At 39.9% G+C, this 20,119-nt stretch overlaps 2 protein-coding genes across 2 annotated transcripts; both read right to left on the reverse strand.

Annotated features, from left to right (window-relative positions):
- Positions 1 to 5,170: 5,170 nt before the first annotated feature.
- LOC124161500 (neuralized-like protein 4) lies at positions 5,171 to 11,228 on the reverse strand. Its single transcript, XM_046537837.1, has 2 exons — positions 11,141 to 11,228; positions 5,171 to 5,613 (listed from the first exon to the last, which is right to left on the reverse strand). Exons 1-2 carry the CDS (start codon positions 11,219 to 11,221, stop codon positions 5,443 to 5,445), a joined length of 252 nt encoding a protein of 83 aa, XP_046393793.1. The 5' UTR covers positions 11,222 to 11,228; the 3' UTR covers positions 5,171 to 5,442.
- A 605-nt stretch (positions 11,229 to 11,833) lies between these two features.
- On the reverse strand, positions 11,834 to 17,512 carry LOC124161445. Its single transcript, XM_046537766.1, has 4 exons — positions 17,184 to 17,512; positions 15,009 to 15,111; positions 12,588 to 12,764; positions 11,834 to 11,888 (listed from the first exon to the last, which is right to left on the reverse strand). Exons 1-4 carry the CDS (start codon positions 17,476 to 17,478, stop codon positions 11,834 to 11,836), a joined length of 630 nt encoding a protein of 209 aa, XP_046393722.1. The 5' UTR covers positions 17,479 to 17,512.
- Positions 17,513 to 20,119: the final 2,607 nt, after the last annotated feature.

A 20,119-nucleotide genomic window follows, 5' to 3' on the forward strand; every position in this document is an offset into this window, starting at 1 on the left:
TAGAAGGAAGTGAAGGTGTTAGAAGGAAGTGGAGATAAGAAAAGGAAGGTGAGGAGGGAGAAGAAGGGGATGTCGGAGAAGGAAGGTAAGGAGTAAGAAGGAATGGAGCAAAGAGAAGGATGTGGAGGAGGGTGAAGGAAGGGGAGGAGGTAGAAGGTAGGAGAGGAGGATGAAGGAAGTGGAGGATACAAAAGGAAGTGGAGGAGGTAGAAGGAAGTGGAGGAGGTAGAACAAAGTGGAGGAGGTTAAGGAAGGGTAGGAGGTAGAAGGAAGTAGAGGAAATAGAAGGAAGAGGAGGAGGTAGAAGGAAGAGGAGGAGGGAGAAGGAAGTGGAGAAGTTAGAATAAATTGGAGGAGTTAGAAGGAAGTGGAGGAGGTAGAAAGAAGTGGAACAGGTAGAAGGAAATGTTTGAGGTAGAAGGAAGTGGAGGAGGTAGAAGGAAGTGGAGGCGGTAGAAGGAAGTGGAGGAGGTTGAAGGAAGTGGAGGAGGTAGAAGGAAGTGGAGAAGGTAGATGGAAGTTGAGGAGGTAGAAGGAAGTGGAGGAGGTAGAAGGAAATGGAGGAGGTAGAAGGAAGTTGAGGCGGTAGAAGGAAGTGGAGGAGGTTGAAGGAAGTGGAGGAGGTAGTCGGAAATGGAGAAGGTTGAAGGAAGTCTATGAGGTAGAACAAAGTGGCGTAGATAAAGGAAGGGGAGGAGGTAGAAGGAAGTGGAAGAGGTAGAAGTAAGTGGAGGATGGAGTAGGAAGGGGAGGAGGGAGAAGGAAGGGGAGGAGGTAGAAGGAAATGGAGGAAAGAGAAGGAAGGGGAGGAATGAGAAGGAAAGGGAGGAGGTAGAAGGAAGTGGAGGAGGAAGAAGGAAGTGGAGGTCGTATAAGGAAGTGGATGAGGTAGAACGAAGTGGAGACCGTAGAACGAAGTGGAGACCGTTGAAGGATGTGGAGGAGGTAAAAGGAAGTGGAGGAGGTAGAAGGGAGTGAAGGAGGTAAAAATTGCTTTTTAGTTTAATTAAACTTTTAAATTTAAATTTACTGTATTTCGACCCATTGATGATTTTCCTAATTTCTCAACGCACTCTTTCATTCCTCTTTAAGTCCCCTCTTTCGCCCAATGCAGAGTTGCGGTCTAGGGTAATTTGTTTTATTTCGATTATTTAACGGCCGTAGAACGTTCATTTAAATATAAGCTGACTGCCCATCTCCTTTGACTTGTTTCCCGGTTATGCAGGTTAAAATCCTCAAGGTCAATAAATATTATTCAGGTATCACAATCCAAGCGATCCGCCATTCAAATCTCTGATTCTGTACCTTCAAGACTCTCTGAGATCTGTTTCACCAGTTAATATTATGGCAGCACCAACAATGGACAAAAGTGCTTGGATATTTATATTTCCTCATGCACAAAACCGCTAATGTTGGACCTAATGAACATTTTCTAATCTGAATCACATAGTACGGCCCAGTTTTGAGTCCAATATTCCTATTTTTTTAAACCGAAGATATGTCCGGTACATTAATATGCTCACTAATACCCATATGATGACATAACCGCCAGACGTAATAATATAGTGGTGTGGTTTACTCACGGCGGTCATTTTGACGGCTAGTGATTACTTAAAATATTTCTTTGTTTATGGCAAAAATGATTGATAAGTTTTTAAATATAACCTTTTCCTTTATTTATAAATATAGCTGAGTAATTGTTTAAATATCATATTGCATTACAATAATTTAAATGAGCATCGGACACGTTACACCAGCTCCCCCTGTTCTGGCCTAACACTGGCAAATTGATATGTTGGATACAAGCGTAGTGATTAATTAGTATATCTTTCCGAACATCATGATCCTATCTGGGATGGATCTAACTCAACTAAAATTTATCGTCTCTACTGTTGTCTAAGTAACGGATTTCCTAGGGAGAGAACGCGAATAACTTCTGGGACATAGAGTGCTCATCACAAAAATTTACGTATGATTTGCTGTATCTGTCCAAATTTCATGATACAAAGAATAATGAGTACATCTAAACTAAAATTTATCTTGTGTGACATTGTCTAAATAACGCATTTCCATGGTTATAAACGCATTTCCATATATATAGGTAACTGGAATAACTTTTGAAATATTTTTAGGACATCACTGAAATTTCAGGCGTGATTTAACTGCAATAATTATCGCTAATTCTATCCATATTTCTTGTTCCCACACGCGATGAATCTATCTTATCTTAAAATTATCATGTATGATATTGTCTAAATAACAGAATTCAAACCGAATAGAAAGCGAAAAACTTTTGAATTATTCCGTGAACATGGATGTTTCGAGTACAACGTAACTGTTAGGATTATATCTACCTTTACAAATCTCATGATCCTGTGGCATTTTTTAGTGTCCCCCCCCCCCCAAAAATTTCTGGTACCCCCCCCCCCCAGAAATTCTTCGAACTTCCTCGAACTTCCTCCGAACTTATCCGCAGAACTTCTCCCGCCAAGAACTTTTCGCGCTAAGGTTTTTTCGCGCAAAGGATTTTTCGCGCAAAGGGGCCCTGTAGCAAAGTGCCCTGTCTCGCAAAATCCTGTCTCTGGAAAATCCTGTCTCTGGAAATCCTGCCTCTGAAACAGCCTCCGAAACAGCCTCCGAACCAGCCCCGAACCAGCCTACCTGCAATGCAAGACTTATATAGGACTACTGCGGAGAAATACTTCTCCTTGGCAAGCAAGGGGAAATCGGTGCTAAGGCCTTAGTATTGTACTTGGAGTGAGAAGTTTTACCATTGTCCTATCACAATTATCTCTCCCTCCAACACCTCACCCCAGTATCTCCCTCCCCTCCATGTGTTCCAATGAACTGATTCCTCTGATGTCTCCAACCCAGAAGTTGAGGGGAAAATTCTGGGTGCTGTGCGGTTGTCTCAAAACCAGGGAAGGCTGATTTTGTGGAGCGGCCGTGCTATGCAGAGTGGCGCCGTAGTTGAATTCGCCTGCCTACCCCTCCACTCCCTGGAAGAATCCCTCCCCTCTCATCCTGTCTTGTCCTGCTTAGGCAAGGCCCCCTTTTCTGGTCGTGACCTGCTGGGAGTCACATGTCTTGTGAGGCATGAGATTTTTAGAGCAATTTTCTGCTGGTATTTAGCTGGTAATGTTTCCTTTGGGATCATGAATTTACTATCATTGTTTTCTGTAATACTTCTGATTTTTTGAATACTCTACTTTGAATAGATATCGTACGGTAATAACTCGTAAATTGTTTTTGGCTACCTTTTTCTTGTGAGCTGTTTTTCTTGTTTGTGGAGTCTTACCCTGATCCAGCATGTGACCGACGGTTGGAGTATTTCCCTTGTCTGGACTTACGTGAAAAATCAACCAGATTTTACGACGTAACGTTACAATCCTTAGTGGGATGGATCTATGTGAAGTAAAATTTATCTCTTGTGATATTTTTAATTAATGGATTTCAAAGGAAAAGAGCGCAAAGTACGTGTTAATTATCTTATTTATTTCGATTAATATTACTTATGGAATAGTGAAGAATCAATAAAATATCCCTCAGAAGGCCGTAAAACTCACCATTTTGAACCATTTATCTTAAATTTTTTTCTGACGGAGGGTCCTCGCACCTCCCGCTTACCCTGGTAGGTATGCCATACCCCCAGACACCCCAGTATTAGTTGCGCCTGAAACCCCCCCTAGCATTAATTCCCAGCTGCGCTCCTGGTTGGATGTATCTATCTTATCTAAAATTTATCTTCTTTGGTACTTTCCAATGAAAGATTCCATATTTGACACCTATTATGAATTCGAATTGATTTTTTGGTCCTTTATTACAACTCACAACTGCTACTTTCTACGTGAAATTCCAGGGAGGCATAAATCCCCCCCAGAACTAAGAGAAATGTTTCAATTTAATCCATTTAACTTAATTGAATATATATATTACTTTTACTGTAATGTAGGAATCAATAAAATATCCCTCAGAGGGCCGTATAACTCCCAATTTTGAACCATTTATCTTAAAAATTTTCTTGGGGAGGGCACCCCCACATCCCGTATTCCATACACCCCTGGATTACTAGCGCCTTAAGCCCCTCCTGAGCCTTATTCCCAGCTGCTCGCGTGACGTGGACCACCTTTCGTCTGGCTCCTACCCTTCGACCTATCTGGCATGGGTGGCCCTAACGGGAATAATTTATTATTAATCCCGCCAGTGCAGCTCTAGGGGTCACGGGAACTTGCAAGCCTTTCCAGCGCGACAAGGTTATATTTTTAACCCTTAACCGGTGAAGTGCGGTCTGAGAGACCGCTGCGTTTCTAAAATTATGAATATTTTTAAAATTAATATTTCAAAATATCTATAATTCTCGTTAGCTTCACATTTTTGCATAACAAGGACAACCCACTCTTAAAATTTAATGTTCCTTTCATTAAATTCTGTAAATTTGCAATTCAATTCGATTAGCGATCTGTGAGACCACATGTCACTAACATAAGAAAGCATCAAGAAAGGAATAAGCTGGATAAATTTTATAGCTACTTAGTACTTAGCCTTCCAACTTCAACATTTAAGGCTTTTTTTTTAATCTGGTGACATATTGATGCATAAATATAATAATTATAACTCAAGTGTTTTGGGCATCAGTTTTTTGAGCCTGCTTCAAATCACAATTTTTAATGACAAAATGGTTCGTATTGGGAGTGTAAAAATTAATATAAGTTTTAGAATAGTTGAGCATTTAAACAAAAATTAAACAAAACAATAGCAATGACGTTGCAACATTTTATGAATTTTTGATTTATTGTTGTCTCTAAGACCGCACGTCACTGGTAGTGTAACAAATATTTCACGTCACTGGTTAAGGGTTAAAATTGTTTAGAGTAGTTATCATTCGAACCGCTATGGAGTTAAATACGAAGGCTGATTCTAAATTTTGGTTTAAGTTTCTTTTAGCCTTATTGTCTTAGGGTGGCATTTGTGTTTCATCAACTAATATTGAATTCTTATTATTTCTTTCTGCGGAGCAATTAATTTTTCATTATAGTATAAAAATAAAGAATAGGCAATCCTGTGCGGTTATAGAATAAAATTTGAGTATATACATCCCTTGCTAAAGTATGAGTCAAAATGCATTTTATTAAGAGTCTCATATTTTAAGAGAGTTTATTACAAAGAGAATAGAAACAACGTACATGCCAATCCTAATTCAAGTGATGGTTTCGCACTTCATCAATTCAGTGATTACATAAGGTGAAGAATTTATGATTATTTTACAAGTAAGGAAGTATTCATTTTCTTTCAGCATATGATCTAAAAATAGATTCAATTATTAGACAATTACAACCAGAATTAAGAGAAAGCCCAGGCTGAGTATCATTCACTCTTCCATAGTAGGTATATTATTTCATGCGTTCTTTTAAGGGATAAAATGGCGAAGTAATTCTTGGCGTATCATGGGTGCGTTGGATGCAAAATGGTGGCTTGGGTGGCGTCTCCGTAGAGTTCGTACACTCCGTAGACCTCCTCTGGGATGTTGGATGCGGCTGGGCCTTGATCGACTCCATTGACGAAGAAGTGCAAAGCTCCAGTCTCTGATCTCATCACTCCCATGCGATCTCCAGGCTGCAATGAAATAGAAACCTACTTCGTATCAGCGGTAGATACATATGGGGGGCGCACTCCCCGCGCCCCCCCTTTGCGGGGCCCCCCGAATTCCCGAACATTGCAAAACCATAATTTCAACTTTTTTATAGAGATGTGCGAATAGTATCCGCGAATACTCGAATACCTCCAATACTAGAAAGTACCTATTCGATATTCGAGGTCTCGAATAGTCAAGCTAAAGGTACCGTCTCGAAAACCTCGAATACCTAGAATTTCGCGTCATACACTGTCGCACGCACGTCGTTGGTTGTTGACTCTGAAAAATCTAGAGAACTGTAGTCGTTTGGTGCACGCAGCGTCGTTTAAGGCAAGTTGACGAATTACATCTAATTCGTGGATTAGAACGGTGGAAAGAGTTCGACGTGGGAACCGAAAATGATCGGGTGAAAAAATCCGAAAATCCCCGATTCCCCCCTCCAGGAGAACCTCAGCGCCGTGGGATAGTAACTAAGTAGCACAATTCACAAAATCTGCTACCCCCTCCGTCCATCAGCCCCCGGCCCCTCCTCCGACGCTTTCCTCCTCTCCGAAATAAAAAAAGGCCCCAGCTCGAGCAGGGTTCGTATTACGAAGACCATAAATCAAAAGCTTCAAAAGAAAATATCAAGTTACAGGAGAATAGTAGAATCGTGTTTCACTCTTCCTTCTTTCTCCCCCACTCCCCACGGACCTTTTTCTGCCTACCTGCTTCGAAGTTCCCCATTTCTGGAGGTCAACCGCAGTATGAGTCATCTATTAGCACATAAGGTTTCTAACAATGACTTTTGTCAATTGGTATTACACCTTTATTGGATAGAAATATTAGTCATTTGCGCGTAATTTAAAAAAGAATAAAACCAAACAAGACGTATTTCTGACTTTATTTAAGCATTTTACGCAACAAAATAAATGTCGGAAAGACGAAGAAATACGGCGGAGACTTGGGATTCTGGCAAAACTCAATATTCTCGGAAGTTGATGCTGTATTTTTTAGGAAAACATATATCAAGTTACAATTTATGAGTTATGTTAGAAATCTTTATTGTCGCAGCCACAGACGAAGGGATATTTTCTCAAGATATTTAGTTTCTCCCTGCTAGGAATTCGAATTCATCTGCTTACCTAGTGAGAAATTCCAAAGATGGACTGAAAATGATTGAAGAAAATCCGGTGGAGAAGCGCGTGTATTTTGCAAAACGCCGCGGATTTTCCGCTAGCATTTGACAGTAGGAGTGAGGGTAAAGCGAGATACCTGTTGAAAATTAGAAGTTGGATGAATCCGAGTATCAGATCGGCGTGCCGCTGAAATGGCGTTTGGTATATAAGAACATATACCTACATCAGACAGAAATCCATCGTAGCAGTGAAAAGCCGAGACGGCATGCAATCATTTTTTCGCGTGGTGGTGTGTCCCCCTAAGATATTTGAAAGAGACGTTAGTTGAATCAACTATAAGCCCAAATAGTTTCCATAAAATTAAAATATTCCATTAATCAGCTAAATTCGTGTATGAATCCTTTAAAGGAAATCTCAATTACTCGCCAAAATCCTGGGTTTCCTGCTGCATAGGCAACCTAGTCAAACATTCCCGCATTCATCGTTTTTTTCGTCCCCCCAGAAAAACGATAGATCGAGGTTCCCCTGTAGTATACCTTTTTATTTATACATTCATCAAGGGCAATGGAAGAAAAAACGTACGCTTAATATGCTTTGCGCAATTCTAGTATTCGAGGTATTCGAATATTCGAGCAATGATAATCATGGATTTAATACTAGAATTCGATATTCGAGTTTGAGAAATCTGCTATTCCACCCATCTCTACTTTTTTATTATCTGCTACTTTATTATCATAAGATGGCATTGTCCTGCATATGCATATAATCAGGTTAAATAAATCTTAAAATTTGCATGTTGATTATTTTTTACGATTTAAGTAATGGTAGATCAAATATCCTCCGCACCCCCATGAGTTTCTTTTGTATCTGCAACTGCTTTGCCATTAATTACTTGAAATCTACATAGATAAATAACTAATACGACGCGACTCTCGTTTCCCTATTTCCAAACGATGGTTCTGCAAATTCTCAGTGTAGTTGAAGTTGAAGAACCAATATTTTCCAGTCTTCAAGGGCAATTTCCCAGACACACACTTTAAAAACATTTGATTATAGTACCACTTACAACTGTAGCGCAGGCTTGAAATTTGATAGCGTCACAGCCAATTGAATGCCTTACTCGGCTAATTTCCGATACTCGCAAGTTGCAATCCATTTCCCATGAAAAGTATTCCAAAGAGTGAAACTATCTGGCGCTATACGGCGATGCCATCCCCTCAGCTTGGACTGCGCTGTCGTCCACAGAGGCTTACTGGGTACCTACTTAGGGAGCAGCTGATGACTGTTGTAGTGGGGGTTCCACGGAAGAAATGAAAGATTTTCTTTCTTCCATACAAAAATCTGCCCCTTCCGCAGATACATCAAACCATGGCTTCACTAATAACACACCCACGTCGCCCTGATGACGGTGGCATTCCGATTTCTCTATTCCCGCACTTCCAAACCTATCCTCACCTATCGTCGGAAGGGTACCCATCGCGGCGCGCCGCGATGGGTACCCTTCCGACGCCGCCGTACCTGCTAGCAGGGTACTCTGCTACCTGCTAGCAGCCTGCGTCGTATCAGCGCTCAAGCTTCGCCTCAAGGTCACCTCACAGGGCGGCAGCGGTAACCAGAAACACGTCACACGGACTTTTCCCATCATTACTACTTATTGTTAGCCGTCGCGTTTTCGCGCGCTTGAAATTTTCCACTTTCTGTTTAGACGCGAAAAATAGTTATCGTCATTCGAAAATCTAAGAGTGTGAAATGCGAACTCGAGGAGTAATAATCTTTCGATTTAGGCAATAAAAAAATAATAGGAAACCACCTTATTCTAAATTACCCTCGCTAGGGCCACCCATGCCAGGTAGGTCGAAGGGTAGGAGCCAGACGAGAGGTAGTCCACGTGATTGTGTCACGTGAAAAACGCTGTTGGAATTTAAATGGAAAGCCATGCCAACTACCTCTACGTTTAAGCGGAGGGTTTATAGCTAATTTAAAATCTGAGGAATACTTTTATTTATTGAATAATCTTATATTTCCGTAAGAACATCGAATGATGGTTATGCTAGCAGTGATCCACGTCGCCCTGATGACGCTGGCGTAGGATTTGCCTTTCCTTCCATACCTATCCTCACCCTGGAGGCGTCGGCGGGCTCCTTATCGTGGCGGCGATTCTTTCCTCCCTCTCCAAACCCCTAGCTCCCGAGGATGACCGGGCGTCTAAGTTGAACTACGGCCCTTGTGTGTACTAATCCCCTACAGACCCACCCGCGGGTCCTTATCCTCTGCTGAATCGGACCCCCTTAAACGACCGCGCGAGGCGCCGCGAATTTCGCCAGAATACAGGGTCCACCATTTTGTATTGTATCGACGATAAATATCGCAAAAAGGTGAAAAAATCAGGTTGTATGAAATGGAAATGAAATGTGGCACTAACATATTATAGCTGTTATACAATTGATTTCCTTTAAAAGATTCAAGGTCCAACATCTGTCGAGCACGATATTCCCCGTGGCCAACAGCGAGCTGCGAACTGTGCCGCAAGTTCGAAAAATCGATCTTAATTTCGGTGTCACAGATGGTCGCAGCTGTACTTCTAGTATCACACTCTATATACTTTGTTGTATATGTGGTGTAAATATCTCGGGGTAACTCGGCGATACTTTTTTTTAAATCCTACATGAACACAAAATTTCGATAAAAACAGTGTCCGCCATTTTGTATCGTATCGGCCAAAAATAATACAACTGAGTCGTGAATGTTATCAAGAATCAACAATAATAAACTAAATAATAATATTGTAAATTTTTGTTTCTATTGAATTACTACAGAAGGTGTGGCATTAATTTTAACATGCTGATTTTCGAAAAAAATTCAATGATGGCAATTTCTGCAAAATTTGTTCAACTTTGAGGCCAAGTAATTTGTTTTAAAAATTCAATGAAAAACGGTTTGCGTCAAAAAATGTACTAATGTATTGACAACAGCTGTGCAAAGTTTCAAATTCTGCACTTAATAAAATCGTTTTTGAGGTTTTGTCCAGCTTTTTTCGATTTCAGCCCACTGTGCGCCGCGCGAGAATTCAATGAGAACGCTGTCATTTGAGTCACGTGACAGTATCACTTGATATTCACGTGGTGGTGAGTCGCAAAAGTGACGAAAAATTTATTACTAAAAGTATTTCCTGTTGAAAATATATTTCATCGGTGTTCGCTGCTGTAGAAAGGTTGTGGTTCCCCGTTCAACGCAAGACACCGATGTTTGACTCTATCGGGTGCTTTCCATTCGTCGACGCAAGTTGACTTGCGTCGACACAAGTCGTGTTTTCTGCTTTCCATTCGTTGGAGTTGCCGACACAGGCGGACTCACACCGACTCTGACGAAAAGCTGAGTTTGAGACAGCGGACAGACGAATTGCGCCTGCATAGTTGTTTTGGCGCCTTTCACCTGCATTGGAACTGGAGTTGAAACATTTTTTAAATTAGTTATTGGCAAGTGTGCGATATGTTCAAGGTATGACGTTTTAAATAAATAGCTTAAATGCAGAGATAATAATGCATTTTTGTTAAATTTGCAGTAGTTATTATACAATTCTGAGATGATTCTTATTGTTATTTAAAATTTTGTGATTTTGAGTGATATTATTTTTAAATATACCTGCCATGCCTATAACTAAGTCGAATTATTTGCGTACAGTGCATCATTATTTTCACCGTAAAACGGTCTCGAGAACAATCCAAATGATCAATGACCATAATCCAACATTGGTCAATAATATAAACAAAAAACATTCCAGATCTTCACTCTGAATCACTTACATCGTTCTCTTTGGATAAATTTCCCGATTTTCTAAACTCGTGTTCTGCGCGCATCAACCACTGCGCATACGGTGCTTTCCATTCGTGGCTGGCTCGGAGTTGACTAGAGTTAACACAAGGTGACACGAGAGTCGCCTGAATGGAAAGCACCCATCGAGGATTAATTGACACCTTAAAGGGAGCATACTTGTACTAATCTTATGGGAATGCATTTGTTTAAGTATCGTCTCTTAACACAATTTTGGATATTATTCGCCAATCAATAAGTGTCATGGGTAAGTAAATGCTGATGCTCAATTGTTTCCCGTGAATTCCTGAATGATAAGTGAATAATGAGGAAAAAATTTCTTTAATTTTAAGTGTTGATTGTTTTGACACAACCATTGATCAATGCATTGGTGTGGAAAATTGATTTTTATATAGTCAGTGGAAACTTTTTCCCGATATTAACTATTAACTATTCCACGAACAGGTGAGCACTGTGTATTGCGTAACTATTAGCTAACAATAAGATTTGCCATTTTTGACGTATTTTGCGCACTATTTATTGGATTATAGAATATTGAATGAGTTTTGATTGAACTTACCTGTAGGGTGTAAATGTTGGATTTGGAGTAATTCGGAAATTGATTAGCACCGTTGATCCATACGTCGATCCCATAAAGCATCCAAGTACCAGACCTAAGAATGATAAAAGTTAATGAATACGGCTCCTTTTACCTTTTCTTTCTAAAATTACACATTAGCTCCATCAAAATGGTTTAGATTGGTAAATTATTATGGAAGCAGATCTTCCTTCATTTACGTCGAATGTTTGAAGCAACATAATGATTTATTTTCATATAGCCAGCATAGATTGCTAAATTTCTCCCAAAGTTTCTCGAAAAGGTTGAGTTCTTTAGAGTTCCTCCCTGACGCCACTCAAGAGGAAGACTCGGATAGTCCGATTCTGTATTTTCACATGAATTGAACACACTTGGAGAGCAGTTGGTTTTTCCAAAGTATTGTTCAACGAGTCATCTATGGCTGGTGGTAACTGTTCGATACTAAATACGCGTCTTCAAACCGACTTGTTCAAGGGTGGTAACTTCAATGAAATTAAAAACGCGTAAAGATACTTAGACAGTATTAACAAATATAAATGGTTCTTATAACAGAATAGATGCTTCTCGGCTGATGCCACGCCGAACACTGCTCCTTGGCTCTGTCTCTGAGCATCCAGCCTTTGCACCATGTCAACTCACCCGAGGGCCCCCAACCCCGACCCCACCCAAGGCCCCCTAACCCAGTCCTTCACTCATAGATTCATCATGGCAACCTCCACTCACCCCAACCCTAACGTCCAAACAGCAGCAGCAGAATTGATCTTCAATTTCCAATATTTATGGGTTTCGCGTGTCCGCACGCGCGCACATCAAAATCGTAACGTGAACGCGTGTCCTCACGCGTGTGAGTCGAAGTACCTTACCTTGTCATGTCACGTTGGTAAACGATTGCCAAACCGGAAAAGATGAGAGTAGATAATCATTTCGACTGGAATATGAAGTTTAAATATTGTAAAAATATAAACTACATGGAGTGAAGTTCTTGCAAGATGGGAAGAGCTATACTAACGATGAGGTTGCCACACTACTCCTAAAAAACATCGCAATTTCCTCGTCATTGTCTGTTGGGAGAGGGAGGAGTCACACTCTTCCGTTGGTGACGTTTAATATTCTACGATGAGGACCAATATATAGAGTACCTTTTCCCCTGACATACACATATCTGTTTGATCGTCAAATGAATCAATGATTCATTCATTGCTAGGGGCACCAATGATGGCACGATGGAAGTAAACAGTCCCCCACCCTAAATATGAGTGGTTATTTGCTTGACGAAGGCGAATACCTATTGAACGTCCAAAAAATCCCATTTTTAGGCTTAATCTACGACGTCATCGGACCTTTTGTCCAAATTCTTAAGTACAGAATACCTCCCAGGATTTTCGAGGGTAATTTTCGTGTGCATAATGTCATGTAACTTGTCCCGTACTTCAATTCGGCCATGCTGCTCATGGGCTTGAGGATTGCATCGGATCCAGGTTTGTGTGTGGTGACCCCGATGCCGTTGGCCGCGCCTTTAGTTGTTCCCCTCTTGTCCAATCTGATCTCAAACAGCTCACCAGGCCTCAACGACCTGTTCGTTAGCACGTGTCCATTGCGATCCAACCTGAAATATGTATAGTGATCACTTTAGTCAAATGTCAACTACACAGGCCAACAATGAAAAAACTTTTTTACTGAAAATACCTTCTTCTTATGTTTTTAAAGTTGCTGAATCCAAATATGATGGTTTTGAAGTTGTATCGCCCACCATTTATTCACATTTTACAGATAAATTTATGAAATCAAGCAATACTTTTAGAATTTAACAGCTTTTTTATAGCTATAATAAAATTGAAAAAGTAGGTATAATGAACGAAGATAATGGGGATTACAGTTGGTACTTCACCGAGAAGTTCAGCAAGCGATTCATCGCAGAAAAAGCTACACAAGAAGCTTCAAGGAAAAAAGGGAAAGAAAATGTAGACCAATTCCAGTTGAGAAGTGAACCCTGTATTATCACGCTGTAGTAAATACATACAATTTTATCACGATGTAGTGAACAGTAAATACAAACAATTTTATGATGTAACACAGTGTTTTATTGATTTCCCTGTATACCGTATAGGGGTATTACACTAAATATTAAATCCATATTGCTTGGAAACGATGGGAGATACAAAAAACTAACGCCAGGTTTGGATTCGGCACATAAAAATCTGCTAAAAAGATCAGCTATTAAAATAAAAAAGTTTTCAAACATAATTTTTTTTGTTGGCCTGTGCTATTTTTCTTTGCTAGAGTTTCGTATAAGTAACGTAAATTGCTTCAACGTCCCTCGATTAATTCTGCTTGAAGTTCCCACAACGTCATTAATAACGTTTTTGATGAATGCGCAGACAAAGATTCGACAGCATTTAAATTTGAAATAATTGTAAAAAATAAAGTTCAAATATAAATATTTGGAAATTGATAAATTCTGAATCCCAGTAGTAAAAATCAATTCAGCAAAGCAGAGGTCCAATAAGTTCAATAAAAGAAATTGAAAACCTTGTATTTCAAAAAACATGTGATTAGCATTGGCCAAAAACTGTGTTACTTCACATTTGCCGGTTTATAAGGAAATTATGGGGCAGGGTATCATCAAAAACTGTGTAGTAGGGTGATGATTTGTCCTTAAATCAGCCTAGCCCTAATTAGTCTTTGGGATATTTGCATTTCGTGTGAGCCAACTGAGAAAATCCAAAAATTCAACAATGTTACGAGGGCAGTTCATTAAGAATTTCAACGCAATTTTTATCTCGGGCGATGTTTCTTGAAAAACCTGGATTTTCTTGTGGAGCATTTTTAAGCATTTCATCTTCGTCTCATATAGTTTCAATGACTTCCTATGAGTGACCACGCTATACGGAGCTGTTAGAATGGGGTCTGCGACCGAGGTGAGTTCCATAAAACCGGCAGTGATTCCCCGACAGATTAGCCGCGCGCTGCCCGACGGAGCACAGCTGTAACTCTAGCAAATTCGGAGCATACGAACACACTCATTCGAGATGATCGACGGATCACAATCAAACACCTCACTGCTCAACTTGGAATCCCACGATTTGATCGATAGGTTTTCTTATTTATGGGAAATACGCACCATCCTTGTACAAACACTAATCCTTCCACACCTGGAACACTGATCTTCCCTGCTTACAAATATAGATGAAGAAAACAGCAACAAATTACAAGTGACAATGAACTCGACAATACGGTTTATTTTTGATCGAAAAAAGTGGGATCGAATTAGTAGTTCGTACCTATGCCCGCCTAAACTGAATGACATTCAAACAACGTCGCCTTTATCATCTCACATGCCTCACATACAAAATACTTTCTTCTGGTAACTTGCCTAATCTGTACAAAAGATTTATTTGGAAAAGAAATATTCATTTCATACCCACTAGAAATCACAACTTCGACATTCATATCCCCCACCATAGAACATCACACCTCAATAAATCATTCATGGTTACAGATTGCCGGTAGAAATAAGAAATTTGCCATCGATACATATATTTAAGAATAAATTATATATGTTGTTTAATGATAGTTCATGGCAACTCCCAGTGTAACTAGCCATGCTGACGTGATTGAGTACTGATGTGAATAGGGAAGAATATATTCTGTATTCATGACATAATTTTCTATTGGTCCTACATTCTTATGTTACACCTGAATATATTTCTTTGAATAAATTGTGATACTGTTTCAAATGTATTTAATATGTCTGAAAATGTTGCGTGGCTAGATGCCATGGTATATGTATTCGTGATATAATTTCAGGTGAAATTAAAGTCATTGGGAGTTTTTCCTCGGAGAAACTTACTTCAATTTAACGACAGTATAGCCTTTATTGATGAGTGCTGTATTCGGTCCACTCATGTGATGGAACTTGAGCTGATGGCCAAATATTTCATTCGAAAAAGGGTCTGCAAAGAAAAGAAAATGGTACGGAATTATCGCAAAATAAATGCACACAAACAACCGAAACATAAAGGTCGAATCAAATATTCTGCAACACAAGTGATTGAACCAAAACAGCTCATTACAACGTTGCCGGACGTTCTGACATCATAGAAACCACAACTACCAATGAATGCATGGATAGAGTTTCGATAACATTAAAATATGATGTTCCCAACGTTCCTACAACATTTTAATCCTTCTATTCCGAAGCAAGTTGTTGCCTTAGGTTTCAACACACTGACTTTCAGTTGATAATTACCAAATAAATAAATAAATTGTTTTATTTCTCAAAAAAAATAATAAGTACAGAATAGAATTAATTACATAAAAAGAAGTAAGTTTAGGTAGGACAACCTGTTTTATGGCTACCATCATTTACATAGGGTCATGCTGACGTAGAAACATTTTAGGCACAGCATTTGAATTGAAGTAAGTACGTACATGTATTACATGGTATTATATCGAAGAAAAATAACCTCCATACTTTGCATTCTAAACAACCAATACTGTATATTTTTCATAATTGCGTTATTATTTTTTGCTTTCAGACATGAATCAGGTAATAATTTATACACTTTTGGGCCTATAAACAAGAAACAACGTTTATACAGCGTAAGGTTAGATCTTGGTAAAGTAATACATGATCTTCGTACGTGATCTTGGTAAAGTAATACGCGATCTACCAATTCTCCTTCTCATATTTCCCAGAGCCTTCTTTTAATCCTCCCTCAGCTCTCCTCTTTATTCTTCTCCCAGTTAATCTTAAGACACCAACCAATTACTTCTTTTTCTCATCCTTCTCTACCTGCTCCATATATTTTGTTCGAGGTCTTAATTTATCATTCTTGCCATCCACTTGTTAGCTCTGCAGATGTTTAACCAACAGCAAAATATATTGCCGATCTCTTTCCACTTGTTTCCCGGGTTTCCAGTTATCAAGAATCCCCTATTTTCCACGGTCTATCAATCGTGGTCAGAAATATATATCGCAAGTGGTGCACCTTCAAGCTGAGAGTTCTCAGATTTGTGTAACCAACTGATACAATGGCATCGCCAACGAAGGAACGATGTGCTTGAATTTAGGTTAATGTTTCCTCAAGCACAAGACAATGCCGACCACAGTGCAGCCTTTGTTGATGAGTGCCGTAATCGGTATTTCCGTATACATGGCATTCCCGGGAAACAAGTGCAAAGATATCGACATTATATTTTGCTGTGCTTACAAGTGGATGGCAAGATTGAAAAATTAAGACGTCGAACAAAATATATGGAGCAGGTAGAGAACGAAGAGAAAAAGAAGAAATTTGTTGGTGTTAAAATATAAGCTGAGAAAAGAAATCAGTGGAGAGAGAAAGGATTTAAAGATTGATGGGCCTAATGAACAGTTTCTCATCTGAATCACATAGTACGGCCCAGTTTTGAGTCTCGTATTCTCATTTTTGAAATCAAGGATATTTCCATCACATTAGATCTTTATACTTGTCATCAGCCAATTAATATACTCAGCTCATCTTTTAGCACCAACATATATCTTCTTTTTCTCTTCCTTCTTTAATTACTCCATATAATTTCTCCGAGGTGTTCCTTCCCCGTTCCAGCTATCCACTGGTACCTCAACGATTATCTCTATCAGGCCATCATGCATCAAGATAATAATCATCCAGTTGTTCCGTCATGTTATCAAAGCTTGCACGAAGCCCTCTTCTCTTCTGCCATACATGGGACTTTCTCATTACATACTCAATATAACGATTTGATCCTTGTGCTGCACCACATTTCGCAACCTTCAACCCTAAATTTCTCCTATTTTTTAATTCTCAATGTCTCACTTCAATCTGGTAGCATACTCGGAAAGTAATCTCTGCTAAATTGTTGCAAGTTATCGTAATTTCCCCGACTCTGTCCTCGGGGCAAAAGGGCATTGCATTGTACATCTCCTCCCATATTTCGGAAACATGATTTTATATCGTTTTATTAAGTGCCCAATTTCTAATATCTCATTAAAAAGTAAATGAATTGAAAAACATAGCGTTACCTTTTAGAGTGCCTTGGAGCCTAATCATCTTCCTGCCGCCGCATTCAAATATATGTTCCGTCAGCTGAACTGCTGATTCGTCGTCCATTTCTCTCGTGGAAGTAAATTCCACCCATTGTCCACTCTCGTTGTGAAATCTAGTCAGCGTGAAGCTCCAACGTCGGGACGTGTTGGTCTTCAGTTCACAATATCCAGCGTTTGCTTCCGAACCTCCCGTGACAGTAAATAGTACACAGGTCGTAAACGCTGTTACTGTTAAGAGAAAGAGTGTTTTGGACCTTCTGTTCGCCGCCATGTTGATGTTCCTCTATTCAACAATGACCACTTAACCAATACTACGAATCTGTCTGACTGCAGCCTGGTTCACCGCCTTATATATAAACGAATTGTCCCTCTTGAAGGATGTAATAAAAGAAAATAATACTTAAAATGTGTCGCCATAGCTGTAACAAGGGCAAGGGTGTCTGCTTCTTGATCCATGATCTTTAACACTTGCACGAAAGACATGATAAGTGAACTAGAATAAATATAAGAGGACTCGGAACCCAAGTGAAAATTTTAGCAATTGGTATCCTTCGCCACAGAATGTTTTCTGATTTTCCATAATGTAATTTATAACTAGCGTTAATGTCACCGGCTGAGATGTGTTGGTCTTAGGTTCACAATGTCCAGTGTCTAATTTCAAGCTTACCGGACAATCTGTTGCGCATAGGCTGAAAACGCTGTCACTGTAAATTCACAAGGTCCTTTATACCCATCATCCAATCGCCATGTTGTTGTACCTTTATGCAGCGTTGTCTCATTGGGCGAAGGACTGGAGCGACTGGCTCCGATTACTCTGTCACTGTTTTTCCTTAATATTGCTAATAATATCCGTGCTCCGATATGAGTCCGAAGTTAAGAATATAGCAACACATGCTTATAAAATGTGATACACGCACATCATATTTATGGATACTGAGTTCACGTGAGAGGAGTGAATTCAGTTATTCTTAATTAATACCCTCCAATAGCTGCATATCACACAAGTAACCAGAAATTTCCACATGTGGGCTTGGGTGGCATGCGATTAGTCTCTGTAAGATCGCACGGATAGTATTTCCATATTTTTAATTGAGTAAAATATACATTTTATTAATGCAATCCTGAAAGTGAAATTCCCCGTTGATTTCTACTCCACTGACTATATATATCACGGCTTGGTCTCCTAATGCATTTGATCCCGTAATCAGAGTGATTTTCAAAATATTTCAAGCATCATAGTCTTTCCGACATTAGTTAATAGAATACATTATAGAAATTACAATTGCTTACAATTGATACTTGAATTAGCATATTTTTAAATTCGTTATTAATCCGAAAAAAATCTTTGTGCAATTAATACATACACTCACCTTCGAATAATAGGTCATAGAATTCGAATAGGTCATAATTCTGGCTATGCATCATCCGATAGATAATTCTAACGAAGTTGAACTAAAAAGAAGTCGTTTCATGTTGAAAGCAAGATTCAAACAACATATACGTATTTTTTATGCGTTGTGGATAAAACAAGTTTGCATAGTTCCTGATCATTTGAAGTGTTCCTCTCGGTAGTTTTAACCTGATTGGAGTTATCACTTTGAGCCGTGCCTCACTCTATCGATCGAGCAGCTTGCCGGGTGGTGAAATCCTCCGCCAAAAGGAAATGGCCTCCGGTCAGTGGGGGCCTAACGTTGGTGGTGGCAAATGGGCCCAAACATATATAAAGGAATGCTTGTCGGCGAGCGGTGAGCAATTTTTGCAGGAGCTCTTGTCGAGTATTTGGCCGTGAGGAGAGCTGCTTCCGGGAGGAGGCCAAAGGCACCTTTTTTCTTGACCACCGCTACCTCTTGCTGCCAAGGTAACATCCCTGTTTCCTACGTCGCCTTTTCCCCGAGTCATTAATTTGTATCTTCGCAACCACAGTTCAGTCAGGTGATATTTTTGTACCTTGTTGAAAGAAGCATTGTTATTGTTAATAGTTCTCTTTATGGCTTGGACCGCCAAAAGGAAATGGCCTCCGATCAGTAGGGGCCTAACATTGGTGGTGGCAAATGGGCACGGCTCAACTTCCTATCGTAATAGGGGAATATTTCAGAGGGGGAGGTGATTTGAGGTCCTACGCTGGTTACATTTCTCCCTGCCTTGGTGATGACGGTTCAATGGAGGTCTTGCAAGGGTCAAAGTTGGATGGTGACCGATTCACCGTAGGAACTCATCGGAGCTTTTCATTGCTTCCACTTGTTTCGTGCATGAATTACCTTTGTGAGCAAAGCATCGAGATGCGATTTTTTTTCCCAAAATCCTGAAAATTACTGACTTCTTCTCGGAAAGCCAAGGCTTTTATCGGAGAAATAACAGAACCCTGGATCCCTTAAGCACCCTATAAAGGCCGTTTTACACGGGGCACGTCATTGCGCAATCTGACGTACGTACGAATGCGCAATAAAAATGTTCTTCCTAAACAGCGGTGAACAGTGGCGCAGCGAGGGGGATAAACCCCCCCCCCCCCCCAGAGCTAGGAGAAATTTTTTAATTTAATCCATTTTACTTAATTAGATTGATATTACTAATAGAATAGCGTAAGGATTAATTAAATATCCCTCAGAAAGCCGTAAAACTCACCATTTTGAACCATTTACATTATAATTCCGCAATTTACTTATCTCGCACCTACCACTTATCCTGGTGGGTATACCAAACCCCACAAACCCCGGTATTAGTTGCACCTAAACCTCCCCCAGCCTTAATTCCTGGCTGCGCCCCTGAACTGCTAGAACACATGCGAGAATGCGTGGAATCCTTGCAATTTTCCACTCTTACTTCAGCCATAGCTTCCCCTCAACCTCAACGCCTTCACTTTTTCGATCACTAAAGCGAGGGAAGTAATAAGCATGTGGGTGAGGTTCGCTTCA

The sequence above is a fragment of the Ischnura elegans genome, chromosome 6 (assembly GCF_921293095.1).
Source record: "Ischnura elegans chromosome 6, ioIscEleg1.1, whole genome shotgun sequence".
In the NCBI taxonomy this organism is placed as follows: Eukaryota; Metazoa; Arthropoda; class Insecta; order Odonata; family Coenagrionidae; genus Ischnura; species Ischnura elegans.